Source organism: Manacus candei, unplaced genomic scaffold (genome assembly GCF_025592945.1).
Source record: "Manacus candei isolate 608988 ecotype Guabito, Panama unplaced genomic scaffold, ASM2559294v1 h1tg000017l, whole genome shotgun sequence".
Classification (NCBI taxonomy): domain Eukaryota; kingdom Metazoa; phylum Chordata; class Aves; order Passeriformes; family Pipridae; genus Manacus; species Manacus candei.
In genome coordinates, this window is record NW_026138065.1 from 4,086,037 (window position 1) to 4,100,027 (window position 13,991).

General features: G+C 32.8%; 1 protein-coding gene across 2 annotated transcripts in view; it reads left to right on the forward strand.

Moving 5' to 3' along the window:
• The window catches only part of RYR2 (ryanodine receptor 2), a 389,904-nt gene that overhangs the window by 306,003 nt on the left and 69,910 nt on the right, over positions 1-13,991 (forward strand). For both annotated transcript variants that reach the window (XM_051783768.1, XM_051783769.1), the window contains 9 exons: positions 695-933; positions 3,086-3,167; positions 5,166-5,296; positions 6,999-7,319; positions 8,654-8,894; positions 9,313-9,400; positions 10,449-10,541; positions 10,962-11,132; positions 12,064-12,123. In XM_051783768.1, the coding sequence (XP_051639728.1) occupies positions 695-933; positions 3,086-3,167; positions 5,166-5,296; positions 6,999-7,319; positions 8,654-8,894; positions 9,313-9,400; positions 10,449-10,541; positions 10,962-11,132; positions 12,064-12,123 (1,426 nt within the window). The remainder of the gene's footprint in view (positions 1-694; positions 934-3,085; positions 3,168-5,165; positions 5,297-6,998; positions 7,320-8,653; positions 8,895-9,312; positions 9,401-10,448; positions 10,542-10,961; positions 11,133-12,063; positions 12,124-13,991) is intronic.

Genomic DNA, 13,991 nt, shown 5'->3' on the forward strand with positions numbered 1-13,991 from the left:
TTGCCATTGAAACTATATATATTTACTCTTTAAAATGAACAACCAAAGAGAAAAACTGGACTAATACTAAATTTACAAAAGAACATCACCTGGGTTTCACTTTCCTTAAACAAAGAATTTCTGTAATTGAGCTAGTTAAAACAAATAAGGTAATAATTCTCCTGAATTATGTCTTTATATTATGGTGCTAGAGTTATGTAATCAATGCATTTATTTATTTACTTACTTACTTATTTATTTATTTTAATTTTTAAACAGATGTGGTTATTTTTACTCATTCCTTTTTGATTGCCTTTATTTTGGAGACAGAAATATGACTGTCATGGTTGAGAAGACTTCTTGAGTTCTAACTTGAGATAGTTCTTCTCTTTCTAGAGTCAGAAATTTCAGACTTTCTCATTCTTGGTTTTGTTAGGTGTTTTTTTTTTCCCTCTGAAATTTAATGAATAAATTTATAAATTTTAAAGGACTTCATTTTCTCAGCAGAAAACCAAATAAGGTATCCTTGTGTTCTACAGGATACCTATGAAACTTGATTTCAGTAAGTTATTCTGCTTTGAGAAGATTTTACAATATTAAAAGATGATTTTTCTTCAGATCTCTATTATCTATTTCATATCACCCGAGACTAAACTTTATTTCATGCTTGTCTAATAGAATATTCTTTTTCATTCTTTTTGCATGCTATGAACAGGACTGTGATGAAAACTGGTCTGGAATCTGTTCGGATGGCATTGAGAGCGTTTTTGGACAATGCTGCTGAGGATTTGGAGAAAACAATGGAAAATCTTAAGCAAGGCCAGTTTACACACAGCAGAAATCAACCAAAAGGAGTTACACAAATCATTAATTATACCACAGTTGCTCTCCTGCCAGTGCTATCTTCATTATTTGAGCATATTGGACAGCACCAGTTTGGGGAAGATTTGATATGTATGTATCATGCATCATATTATCATGTATGTATGTAGAAGGGCCATACCACTAAAATATCTGTCGTATCATGTAGTAAGTGCTACTAGACTCTCATTTCTGTTAGAGAAGGACAAATCCTATGTCATTTTGACAGAATTTGCTGTAATCAACCAAAAACAGTCTGCAGGTTTTAGTGGACATCATGTAAATTATTAAAGCAGATGTGGCTGTGATTAGAAAGAAGGATTGATTTTATAACTTTACCATAGATTTAACATGACTTTCTTCTTCTGTGAGAAGTCATTTTGTGCAAGTTAATTTGCTTTTTCTCTGTCTATAAATAAGGTTATACTACAAGAATGATGTTATACCATCATACATGCACTTTGACTCAGTTTCAGTTAGCAGGGAATCTGGGTGGGTGCATCTTAAATTCTAAGGAAAAGGGAAAAGTGGAAGGAGCTCCTGAAGAATTCAGGCACCAGAGAAGGGAATGTGTATGAGACCCTGTATATGGGGGTTTTGTAGAGATTCTGAATACAGCATATTGTGTTCTTTATTTTCCCCAACACAGTATCTGCAAGACAACATTTTGCAGACTTTGCAGTCTGCACATAAAGGTTCAGTTTTATATATTTTAGGAACTCACAGAAATTTTACTATCCATACTGCACTAAAGGAGGCAGTTCTGCTCTGTAGAGCTAACTCAGTTATGAAAATCCATGAAAAGGATCTGGTGGAAAAGAATATCAAGTTATATTTTTTCTCTTTTTAGATTCTGTAAAAAGTATGGCCTTAAAAGAACTCTTTGAAAATTTGCAGTTGTCTTGATGGATTTGAATGTCATGAGATATAAACATCCTCTTTTGTCATTAAATTATTTCAGTAAAATTCTGGAGACTGTGATAGTGTGCAGAAAAAGTATTTGTGGAGTTCACATACTTCACTTGTTCATCATAAACCACTGTTTTAGACATCAGCTTTGTATAGTTTTTGATCTCTTGTATTCCGTGTTTTAAAACTTAATAATTAGCTTTGTATACTTTATCACTTATCAGCTATTCTACTTGCATCACACTGGTGTAAAACACCCAATTTAGACTTCATAAACTGAGAAAGAATAAATTATTTAAGTTATGCCTATTTATTTTATCTAGAGCATAGATGAAAAGGCTATTTTTTCTTGTACACAGCTTCTCTTTATGTCTTGTTAAGAATAAGATTATCTTATTTGTACAAGCATCTTGACCTGGTACTTATACCTACGAGTACTAGGTACAGTACTCCAGAGTACTCCATGGGGGTAGCATGTACGAAGGTGTACCTCGGGTTACTATTATTGTTTAAAAACACTCAACTCCAAGATGATCTGAACTAAAATCACGGTACAGTAAAGGGCTAAGCCATGTAGCTTTGATACAATAGCTTGTAGGCTCTCCCAACCCATGAAGTCTTATCCTGTTTTACTCACAATATTTCATTGCAAGTTGGGCAACAATATTAGCAGTGTAGGAGACACTAGGAAAGATATCTGTGGCAAGAATGGGAGTGTTGTCCTTCTTGATGGTACTTACTCTGTTACTGTATTACTGCAGAGTACACTAGAAAAGCATTTTTTCAAATAGATATTAAGATTATTCTCACATTTTTGTGGCTGAAGTATTTGATAATTTTTAAACCTCTTTTGATGAAGTATTCATAAGGACTAAAGGATTATTTTTTTTAATCCTTTGTCAGTGTAAAATGTAAACAAAGTACATGCTGTTAGCTAGTATCTGTGCCTAAATTTAAAAAAAAATATAAACTCTGATTAAAATATTTAGGTATTTGTTTCACTGGATTTCCTTTCTTTTGTACAGTGGTGTTCTATTTGTAAAGGTGTCACGTGTAAAGAGTTGGTATGCCATTAATTTCAGAAAGTTAATGCACTAGTGAAATATGTTTACTGTCTTAACTGTTAACATGATAATTGAAGTGAATGGAAGTTTTGAGTAAAAACTATAGCACTCAGTGGTCCAAAGACTTTCTGTATTTAGTGAGTGATTTCTATGGATTGCTTTTGACATCTTAATGTTATTAATTCAGTTATTGTAGAAGGAAATGTATTTTAATTCTAGGGAAATTGCAAAAAAAAATCTCTTTATAAATAGCATTTTCTTCTTCTCTTTAGTGGAAGATGTTCAGGTCTCCTGTTATAGAATATTGGCCAGTTTATACGCTCTGGGAACTAGCAAGAGTATCTATGTAGAGCGGTAAGAAGGAAAAGTGTTCTTCTGGTTTTAATATTTGTGTTTATATTTAGCATCATGAATTTGCAGTTCAGAAATGAGTATAGGAAGAGATTGTTGTTGCAAAGATATCAGGAGAGAAAAAATGATGTTAATTGGAATGCAGTTGCATTTATTATAATACACTAAAAATATTGCATTATATGCTTGTCAAAATATATTTCTTAATTAAAACAAAAATAAAAAATAAAATTATCTGACATTATAAAAAATAGGACCTATTTGAGGGTCAACTGAGACATTGCAAAATTATGTCATTCAGCTCAGCAATTGTTATGATTCTTCCTTCTATAGTGTTTTATTTTGTTGAATATTTCTTTCTTATTACCCTAAATTAAATTTAATTTGTCACTTGTACAACACTACTTCTTTTCTAACTCAATTACCCAGGGAAATGAGGCTTTATAATTGCTTTTTTATGCATCTGTGTATCTGCTAACCCCCCTTCAAGTTACATTTGGTCTGTGTAAGCCATGTTAGGCCAAAAAATAGAGATACTTAGATAATTCAGTTCTTAAAACTGAATAGTTGAACTATAGTGACTAGAACTGTTCTGAAGGAAGGCTAAACAGAATTCATACATTTCAGATATTGGTAGCAGTAATCAAGAAAGTTCACTGTTTAGAGAGTCATACTCCTTTAGCAAATCCACCTGTGCATAACTCCAGAGCAGCCCAGTGACATACCTTTGCTTACTTGGTGGCAGCATCACAGGAAACATTATGAAGAAAGGTTGGGACCAATACTTAAGTTAAAAATTACACATCTGAGGAAAAACAGGTCTCCTTGATTTCATTAAGGAGATAAAATTAACTTAGTTTGCTATTTGGCAAATAAATTATATGGGATTTGTTTTTAAGACAAAATATTTCAGTGTGACTATTTTTATATGTTGTTGTCTACAAACATTATTGCAGTTGAAAAGCATATAGCATGCTCTTTTTAGGTGTATGTGATGGATGTATGATTTGCTCATGATTTCCTTAATGAAAAGGAAAAAAAAGGAAGAAGGAACAAATAGTATAAATAACAATGGGAATGAAATTAGATTTAAATATAAAGCTTAATGAGTTAGATCTAGAAAGAATAAAATCTCCAAAAATGAGATAAACTATAGACTGAAGATGAATCTTTTTAAATCACAAAATCATTCTTGAGGCCTTTCATGATTCTCCTGGATTCAAGTTCTCTTGGATATCTGCCACCTGTGTGACTCGGCCTCAGCTAGGAATATCTCAGCTCTCTAAAATCTGATCAATTGAATTGGAAATCAAAAAGAATAGTTTTAATTGACCCAAATGAAGTGACAGGGGCTCACTTATTTCTTACTAGACACAGGCTTTTTAAAATTTTGACACACTGAAGGAATTTTGATTATCAAATAAATCTTGTCATATATTTGAAGACATTAAAGCAATATTTTTGTGAAAAACTTTCAGAGTTATTGATCATTAGAAGCAGTTTTTACTTGCTGAAGAACTTTCATACTAGACCAAGCATGAAAGTGATTGTCACTATTTCTCTCAAATGAAATGATACATGTTTGTGGTCTCGTGTTCTATCTGTTTGCTTTGTCTTAATGGTAGGGATTATAAAGTCAGTAAAGCTAAGAGGAAAGTAATAGAACAGAAGGCATTGTTAAAATTACTTTGGTTTTTCCCTGCATGTTTCTCATTTTCTGTAAGCTAAGTAGGCCACCTTTGACGTTTTATGTCTTAACATTTCATTCATATATTACCAGAGGGTTGCTAGACTTCAGTTTCTATTACCTGTTCTTGTGCTGATGATCCTAATAATATAGTGGCTTATCTCTTTGAAATGTGTTCATCTTAAAATAAAACCCCAAGGTGTAGTCAAGCACCACTGACCAGATGACTCTGCTGGTGGTCCCTTCCAGCCTTACCCATTCTGTTATTCTGTGATCAAAGGTGTGTATACTTACTGGTGTTTGTTAATTCACAGGCAAAGATCAGCACTAGGAGAATGCTTGGCTGCTTTCTCAGGTGCCTTTCCAGTGGCTTTTTTGGAAACTCATTTGAACAAACATAATATCTACTCAATCTACAATACCAAGAATGCGAGAGACAGAGCAGGTATTTCTAGAAACTCACATAATGGTTATGAAAGCACTATTTCACTATAAATGCTTCTTGCCTGAATACATGTATTTTTGAATACATTTTATAATGCCAGAATTTTCTTGTAATATCTTGTCTGTATTTCTTTTCTAAACCAATGATAAGTCTGGTAAAACTGAATATTTTATGTTCCTAAGGTTACCGATTTAATTTTGAGATACCATTCTCAAAATACCACTTTGGAATCAATTTAATGAAGAGACTTTGCACAGTTTAAGTATCTCAGTTTTTATGTATCTGATGATAAACTTAGGTATTCTTATCAGTAACTTTGGTTCCTCAGTTTGCGCACACAATATTGGGTCCCTAAAATATAAATACTTGCAACTGAAGAAAAATACCTCTGCTGTATAAATTACATATTATGCCTTTATAAAGTAAATACATTGCAGAGTAGTATGTAAATTGTTTTTTTACTTTGTTTGACATACAAGACAGTACAGATACCTTCCAGTAATATCATGTATGTTTATTTTGCATATACCTTTTTATTCTACTCTTGATGTTTCTTATGCTGTAACATGATTTTAGAATATGCACAACCTGTTCCTGCAATAAATAAAAGTTGCAGTAGCAGTGTACAAGCTCTGCATATATGCTGAGTGTGAATTATATCACAGATGCAGATACATGACAGTATGTTTGTATAATATGACAGTTTACGACATCCATTTTATAACTTCACCTTTATTTTTTAAAAAAGACGTCATACCAGATTTGTTCTCCAATGAGCTGTAGTATCTTAACTTGAAAATATGAACAGCTATGCATTCTTGCCATATATATTCTAGCTATTTTACTACACCTAGAAGGAAAATCCACTGTATTTTCAATGATTTTTTTAACAGAAAATTGAATTTATTTTCAAAAATTGCGTTAATCTTAAGGAGACACTGTGATGTCCATGTAAAATGTATTGGAGAAGATGATGTTTTTCAAAAAAGACTAGCCTTAGGCTATATTGGTACAGACATTTATATTTACCAATTGCAGGCTAAATATTTGATTTATAGGTATCTATGTATGTCATTGTATGTGTATATAAGGATGTTGGACAGAGCTAGTGGTTGTGCTTACAGATATTTATTTGTAGATGAAATAAACTGCCTCCAAAAATAAAGGCAACTGCAGTGCCTTTTCAGAGGAAAGAACTAATAATTGAAATAACTTCAAAAGTATACATTTACAATCAGTCATTCACCTCTATAATCAGTTTATTGGATCTGCTCAATTCATTATGACAGGCAATGATTTTTTTTTCTTCTATTAGCATTCCAGGTCTCATCTGATGTGTCGAGAGATATTTCGTTGTATCAGTTTCTTTCCTCAACTGCAAAGCTTATATTGGAAAAAAAGTTTGAAATTTAAGTTTTATTTTGAATATAGAAAAGCACATCTGATTTCTCCAAATTAATTCCATAACATTTGCATTATTAAAACTTTCATGTAGGAATTATTTTAATTATAGGAATTTTCATATAAACAGTCTATTGACCAAAAGTATGAAATTATGTGTTTTTTGTTGTTGTGTTTGGGTTTTTTCCTTTGGATCAGAATGTAAATGTAAATAGAAAACAAAAATTGTATTGAATAGCAAAAAAAAATTACTTTCCTTCTATGACTTAGTTTATTGATTTTTGGAATTTTTTTTCAATAGTTCTCAATTTACCTACTAGTGTAGAAGAGGTTTGCCCAAATATTCCTTCCTTGGTGAAGTTAATGGAAGAAATCGTGGAACTGGCAGAATCTGGTATTCGTTACACACAAATGCCACATATCATGGAAGTAATACTGCCTATGCTATGTAGTTACATGTCACACTGGTGGGAGCATGGGCCGGAAAACAATCCTGACAAGGCTGAAATGTGTTGCACAGCCTTGACGTCAGAGCACATGAACACTCTGTTGGGTAACATATTGAAAATCATCTATAACAATCTTGGTATTGATGAAGGAGCCTGGATGAAGAGATTAGCAGGTAAGATGCAAAAATAAATAATTAAGCAAGCAAACGTGTGTGTATTCAGAATGTATATATACACACGGACACTCTGAATTACTCTGTATTTACTGTGTTAAAGCTGAAGTAGAAGAAGACTCATATTTTTACATTTTTAAACCATGAAAAATCTTGATGAACCGGAAATATTAAATATAAAGAAAAAGCAATATGTTTTAATCTCTTAATAAGTAATATAAGAAGTACATTAGACTATTTATTTTTCCCCAGAATATACACATATGCACTTTGCAATATGCTGAATTCAAGGACTTATAGTTATTTAGCTCATTTTCATTATGTAGCAAGTTCTCTTTTGCAGGCATTGTACAGTTCTTTGCTATTCGGTGTGAGTGCTGGATCCTTAAAATGTGGTCGTGAAGGTGTATATCTAACATATCCATTACAATAAAATGTTCATGTCACTTTAGTAATCCTTACATTAACATCATTGTGATAACACCTTAAAATTTATTTAAAACCACTTTATTTCTCAGTGTTACAATCCCCAAGGAAAAGTCACTTCAGTGGTGTGGATTCGATTTTTCAATTAGACTTTATTATGACTTTCCAGTACTTGCTATAATAGTAATTTCATTCATGGTAGCACTCTGAATTCCTAGTCTTTTGAGGGTTAGTAATGTAATGTAGTTTAAGGATAGGTGGTAACTGACAAATTCTTTGTATTTTAATCAATATATTACAAATGGTTTTGCACTAATGGTCCCAGTGCTAATTTCCATATTTTTCTTATGAGTAGATTTGCAAAAGCTTGTGCTAATGAGTCTGAAATGAATGGTCGTCTCATTTGTGTCTACATACAAGCCTTCCTAATGTGCATAAGAAATACAGGCAGACTGTTTCCTTAGGTTTTTCAAATAACCAGGGAATGCTTTTCAGTTCCACTTCGCACAAGTTAAAAAGCAACGTTCAAAAGGGAGGCCAGTGGCTGAGAAAACTTGTGTGTGTTATGTACCTATCTATACGTGTATCCACCCACACATACCATTAAACAACTTCTACATTGCTCAGTAAAACTATGTAGACAAATACCATGCTGACAGAATACCAGTAAGGAGGTATTTCAAGATTTATGATCTTGCAAGCTTAGTTTGCCCTCATAGTGACAAACTGAATTGACTTTGTAAAATCCTGACCACATTTAATTCTGGGCAAAACTTCTGCTGATTTCAATGGGGGCAGGATTTTGCTTTGTAGCCTAGAAATGAGATTCGAGAAAGTGGGAAAAGGTAAAAGTTTTTATTTATATGTTGTGGCAAGGTATATATTATAATGTTCATTGCCTTAAATAGTGTTTTCCCAGCCCATCATAAGTAAAGCGAAGCCACAGCTCTTAAAGACACACTTCCTTCCACTGATGGATAAATTAAAGAAAAAAGCAGCAGTGGTTGTATCGGATGAAGAACATCTAAGAGCAGAAGGCAGAGGTGACATGTCGGAGTCTGAACTGCTCATCCTAGATGAGTTCACCACTTTGGCACGGGACCTCTATGCCTTCTACCCTTTGTTGATTAGATTTGTGGACTATAACAGGTATGTGGAGAGGAATAGGTCAATGAAGCTCATAAAACCTTCCTGTTTATTGATACAATTTCTTATCCTTTGATATGCCTAGCACTAAATTAAGGTGGCTTTTACTCAGTCTGACAATCTTGAAACTGCTCAGGCAAATGCTTTGTGACTTTTAGAAGGAGCTGGGATCTTTTTCATAAGAAAACAAAACAAAACAAAAAAATTGCAATCAAAATGTATTGGATTAGACCTAGGATTAATGTAGAAGGATTTTCAGGGTTTTGAAATAGGATAGCAAAAAGCCACTGCTACCAGAAAGGATTAAAAACATGCATGCTTGGTTTTGTTGACATGTATCCTTGTAAAATGTTGTAAACTGATTTCAAAGCATAAAGACAGTGAGAATCATCCGCATTTTCATCCTTTTACCAAATTTTAGGGCAAAATGGCTGAAGGAGCCCAATCCTGAAGCAGAAGAGTTGTTCCGCATGGTGGCTGAGGTCTTCATTTACTGGTCAAAGTCTCATGTAAGTAATTCCTTGATAAATACTTGTTTTAATGAGGTTTTTAAACAAGTAGATCAAGTATGTTTGTAAAACATGTTTAATGACATAATTGAAACTGCAGATGAGAAGGTATTAATGACTTTCACATTTCTGACACCTTCGAAATGGCAGAGTAGCTATGAGAGTTGATAGGTATTTTGTAGCATAGTAACACTAATTGTAGGTATTTTATTTAGAGATTTTAATTTTTTTTTTGTTGTGGGTTTTCTGTTTGTTTGGGGTGTTTTAATTTTTTTTTATATTTAATATATTAAGCTCATTATTTTGAGTCCTTATTTTTTTTTTCTTTTCAGTTCTTTTGACCCTATAGCCTTTTTATAACCAGACATAATCAGGCACATGATGCAGTGAATACTGGAACACAAAGAATTAAAACAGCAAAAGAGACTAAATACTTTCAGGCTTTAGATCTCTGTATGGACTGTTGGCTATACTAAATTTCTTTTTTTGCCATAACTTCAGTTCTTTCAAGTTTGGGAAACAAGATTTGTTTTGAATTCTGTACTTGTGCCTGAATTTAACTGTAAGATTTAATATAAACACCCCTGTTCATAAAAACTGGTTATATACAGTAGATACTGGATCATCAAATTACTTGTGTATTCACAAGTTCAGTCTTTTATTTAAAAATTTTCTTATGTATCTGAATATAGTGGAAATTTATAATGGGGCAAAAATTAAGTGAATATTTACTGGTAAAGAAAATTCCAGACAATATTTTTATTTTGAATTGGAGGAGGAGTGAGACTTTTATCATGTCTGTTTAATAGCTAGAGAAACATTTCCTTCTCTCTAACATGGAAAAAAAACCCAAACATACAACCACCTTAGCTGTACCATGTAAATAAATGTGAAATTCAAGGACATTATTGATCATCTGTTAATTTTTACTGTTCTTGTCTTATCTTATGGATTTTACAGATTTTCAGTTAATTTAAATTTTTATTTAAGACATGTTTAGATAGATTCCTTATATAAATGCTTCTAACTGAGATCTGTATATTTCCAGAATTTCAAAAGGGAAGAGCAGAACTTTGTGGTACAAAATGAAATCAACAACATGTCTTTCCTTATCAGTGACACCAAATCTAAGATGTCTAAGGTAGTGTAAAGATCTTTATATTTTTCTTGTTGCAAAGGGGAAGAAGACAGGAGGACTCCAAAGAAACGCTTTTTTTTGTTTACTTGGTTTTTTTTTAGTGAATTTGGTTTTTTGCAGGGTTTGGGTTTTTTGGCGGTGTTTGTTTGTTTGGGAAGGTTTTGTTTGTTAGTGGATTTTGTAACAAGATCTGATGAAAACCCTGGGTTGAGATTCAAAACATAGTCATTTGAGAAACACAGTGGACCTTACAGGTATAGGTGCAAAATGTTGGCAATGAAATAATGGCAGTTCCATTAGATATAGTTGCACCTGTACAGGTGATAAGGAGATTTTCAAACCAGAGACAAGTACAAAGTTGCTAGTACAATTCTTTTATTTAGTATGAGATTTTTTTTTTTTCATCTTGGCATTATTCTGCAGGCAGCAGTTTCTGACCAGGAGAGGAAGAAGATGAAGCGAAAAGGTGACCGGTATTCTATGCAGACCTCGCTCATTGTGGCAGCACTGAAGAGATTACTGCCCATCGGCCTAAACATTTGTGCTCCTGGAGACCAAGAGCTAATTGCACTGGCCAAAAATCGATTTAGCATGGTAGGTGCTCTTTTTGCACTTGAAAAAGGTAGAAATATTTTACTAGGGAAATTATTTGAATATTTCACCCTGTATTCGTCTTACAGTGTGACACAGAGAAACAAGACTATAATTCTGTAATATAAAGGCACAATGGGTGCCTTTATAGTTATCTGCATGTAGTTCTCATGGCTTAAAACATTTCAGTTTGGTCATACTTATTTTCTAAATGATCAGTATATGAATAAAGATGACATTATTAAATTAAAAATTATTCTTCTCTCTTAATTTTTAATGCTAACTTGAGTTTGTTATATTTTATGAAGCTTGAATTTGGAAATAAAATTAAGGACTAGATGTTTCCTAACTTCTATGCCCAATATCATAACTAATTCCTTTTGGTCACTCTCATGTGAATGCAAGAGTTTTTATAGGGGTAGACTAATTTAAAAGTGATTCTTCTGGGTATAAAATCACAATGCAATAATGTGATTGTAATGTGGAATATACTCCTTTCTCAGGCTGTGATACTTTATACACCCTTTATACACTTTATACACTTTATGACCTTTGGACAGCTGAATTGAGTGTTATACAGGATAAAAGATTTCCAAAAGAAACAGAAATCAAATCAGAGAAGGCTGTGTTCGTGTTATTGGTTTTATTTGGTCAAACTTTGGTTATATGTATACTAGTAATTTTAATTCAGACTTGCACTTAGTGTGTTCTGTGATCAAATATGTATGATACCATCCAGAATTTGTTACTGCAAGCTTGGATGTAGCTAGTTCTGGCCTGATTCAAAAAGATTTGTCTCTGAGATTTTCCTCAGTTTTCCACATTGTCAGTTTTATTCATCATCTGATGAAACCCAAGACTGGCATTTAATGAATCATATCTTTTCCTAATTACCTTCTATTCCTAATTTATATGATTTGTAATATATTGGCAGAAAGATACTGAAGATGAAGTACGAGATGTCATCCGCAGTAATCTTCACCTTCAGGGCAAGGTAATCTATATGCATTTTTTAAATGTGATTTTTCTTCCTTCAAATTCATGTGTTGGTGCCATAAAATGACAACCTACCTTGGTTCATTAGGATAACCTGTAGTCCCTTTTTCTCTTCTGTCACGTAACTTGTTCATGTCAATTGCTAAATGGTAGGTTTTTGATGTATATATATATATATGTATTATGTATGATAACATATGGACCTTCAAATCCATTGCTATGCACACCATTAATATGAAACTGGAGATGGAAGCAACGTCTAGCACTGTTTAAACTACACCTACTATTATTTGAGATAAAATCTGAAAAATGCTCACAGTTACTTAGTTTCAATTTGAAGTGTAAAGGAAAAGGAAACTTTGGCGTAATCTGTAAAGTGAAAAACCTCTAGTTTCCAAAGTTTTTTCCTGGTTTTCAGCCTAGGGAAAAGAAAGTATTTTGGGGAAAAAAAATCAACTTTTCTTAATGAATTCCAGTTCGTACCAGATGAATAGCCCTAGGGAAAAAGTCCTGAAATGGCCAGTGTAGTTGAATTGTTTTATTAATGCTTCAAATAATGACAAAGAAGCCAGAATATGGAAGTATAATAAAAGTGTAGTAAAATTACACCTCTCCTCTGTTGAAGGAAGATGGAATTGTACCTATTTATTTAGGATTGTCCTTTACCTTTCCCCCTGCCCTATATTTTTTTCACCTCAAGAAAAAACTAACCGGTATTTCCTGTGCTCATAAAAAGGTCACAAGAGAATAAACATGTGAGTTGAAAATCTGGTGCTTTTTTATTGAAGGGTATTTAAGAATCATCCAGAATTCTAGATTCCACTGCAATCAATGCATGGCATTAATAAATTTTTTAAATGAGTTCCTGAATAATATGTGAAGATTAATCTTCTCCCATCATGTTTTCCATGTATCACTGCCATGTCAAGCAAGATTATGTGGAGGTGGGGTTTCTGGGAGCTCACAAGAAGATGCATCATTTTGCAAAGCTAACAATTAGCATTTTTCATAAAATACTGCAAATAAAAATTCAATAGCTTTAAATTATAGGGATTGCACATAGAAAAGTTTACCACTGAAAGCAAAAGCTTGAAATACTTATCCTTATATAGCAAATATTGTTATATACTGGGAAGCAGAAGAAAACACACAGGCAAAGTACTAGGAAGAAAAGAGCATTTCTGAAGATCTTAATGTAAGCAATGTGCATGCCATGAACAGAGAAACCTTAAATGTGAGGTGATTTTGTGTATAAACTTCAATAGTGTTTTCTTAATGACAAAGATAGATATTTCTGTTCTGTTATTTTTGGTATGTCTATATTGTCATATTGTGAGCCATGCAGTTTTAAGTCTTGCCTGGCATTTCATGTTGCTATTTAGCCCTTTTCTTCCTGTTTTAACTACTTCAGTTTCTATTTTGTTTCTTCAGTGTTACATATTGCTGTTAAGAAATTTCTGTCTGGAAGGAATGATACATCTTAACACTTTGACCTGTGCTTTGTCTTCAGAAACTTCCTGTGCTTCAATTAAAAGTTTACTATTATTAGGCAACATATCACCTCCTCTGTTTATACCACATGAGAATAAAAGTGCTTTTAAATTTCTTAAATTGATGAAATTTCACAGGGCCTTGATATTTAAGAAGGAAGTAATCTTAGCTAATCCAGCTGTAAGTGACTTTAGATTTTCCTGTGGACGATAGAAATCTGAAAGAGAACCATATAATACATAGATAACAAAACTAAACAGCTATTGTAGCTGTCTTGATTTTATAGCTATTTACACATCTCTTTAGTAGCTTTGAAAAGCTCTGATTTTGTCCTGTGTGTGAAAAGTAGTCAACGCAACTACAGAAAAAATTAAT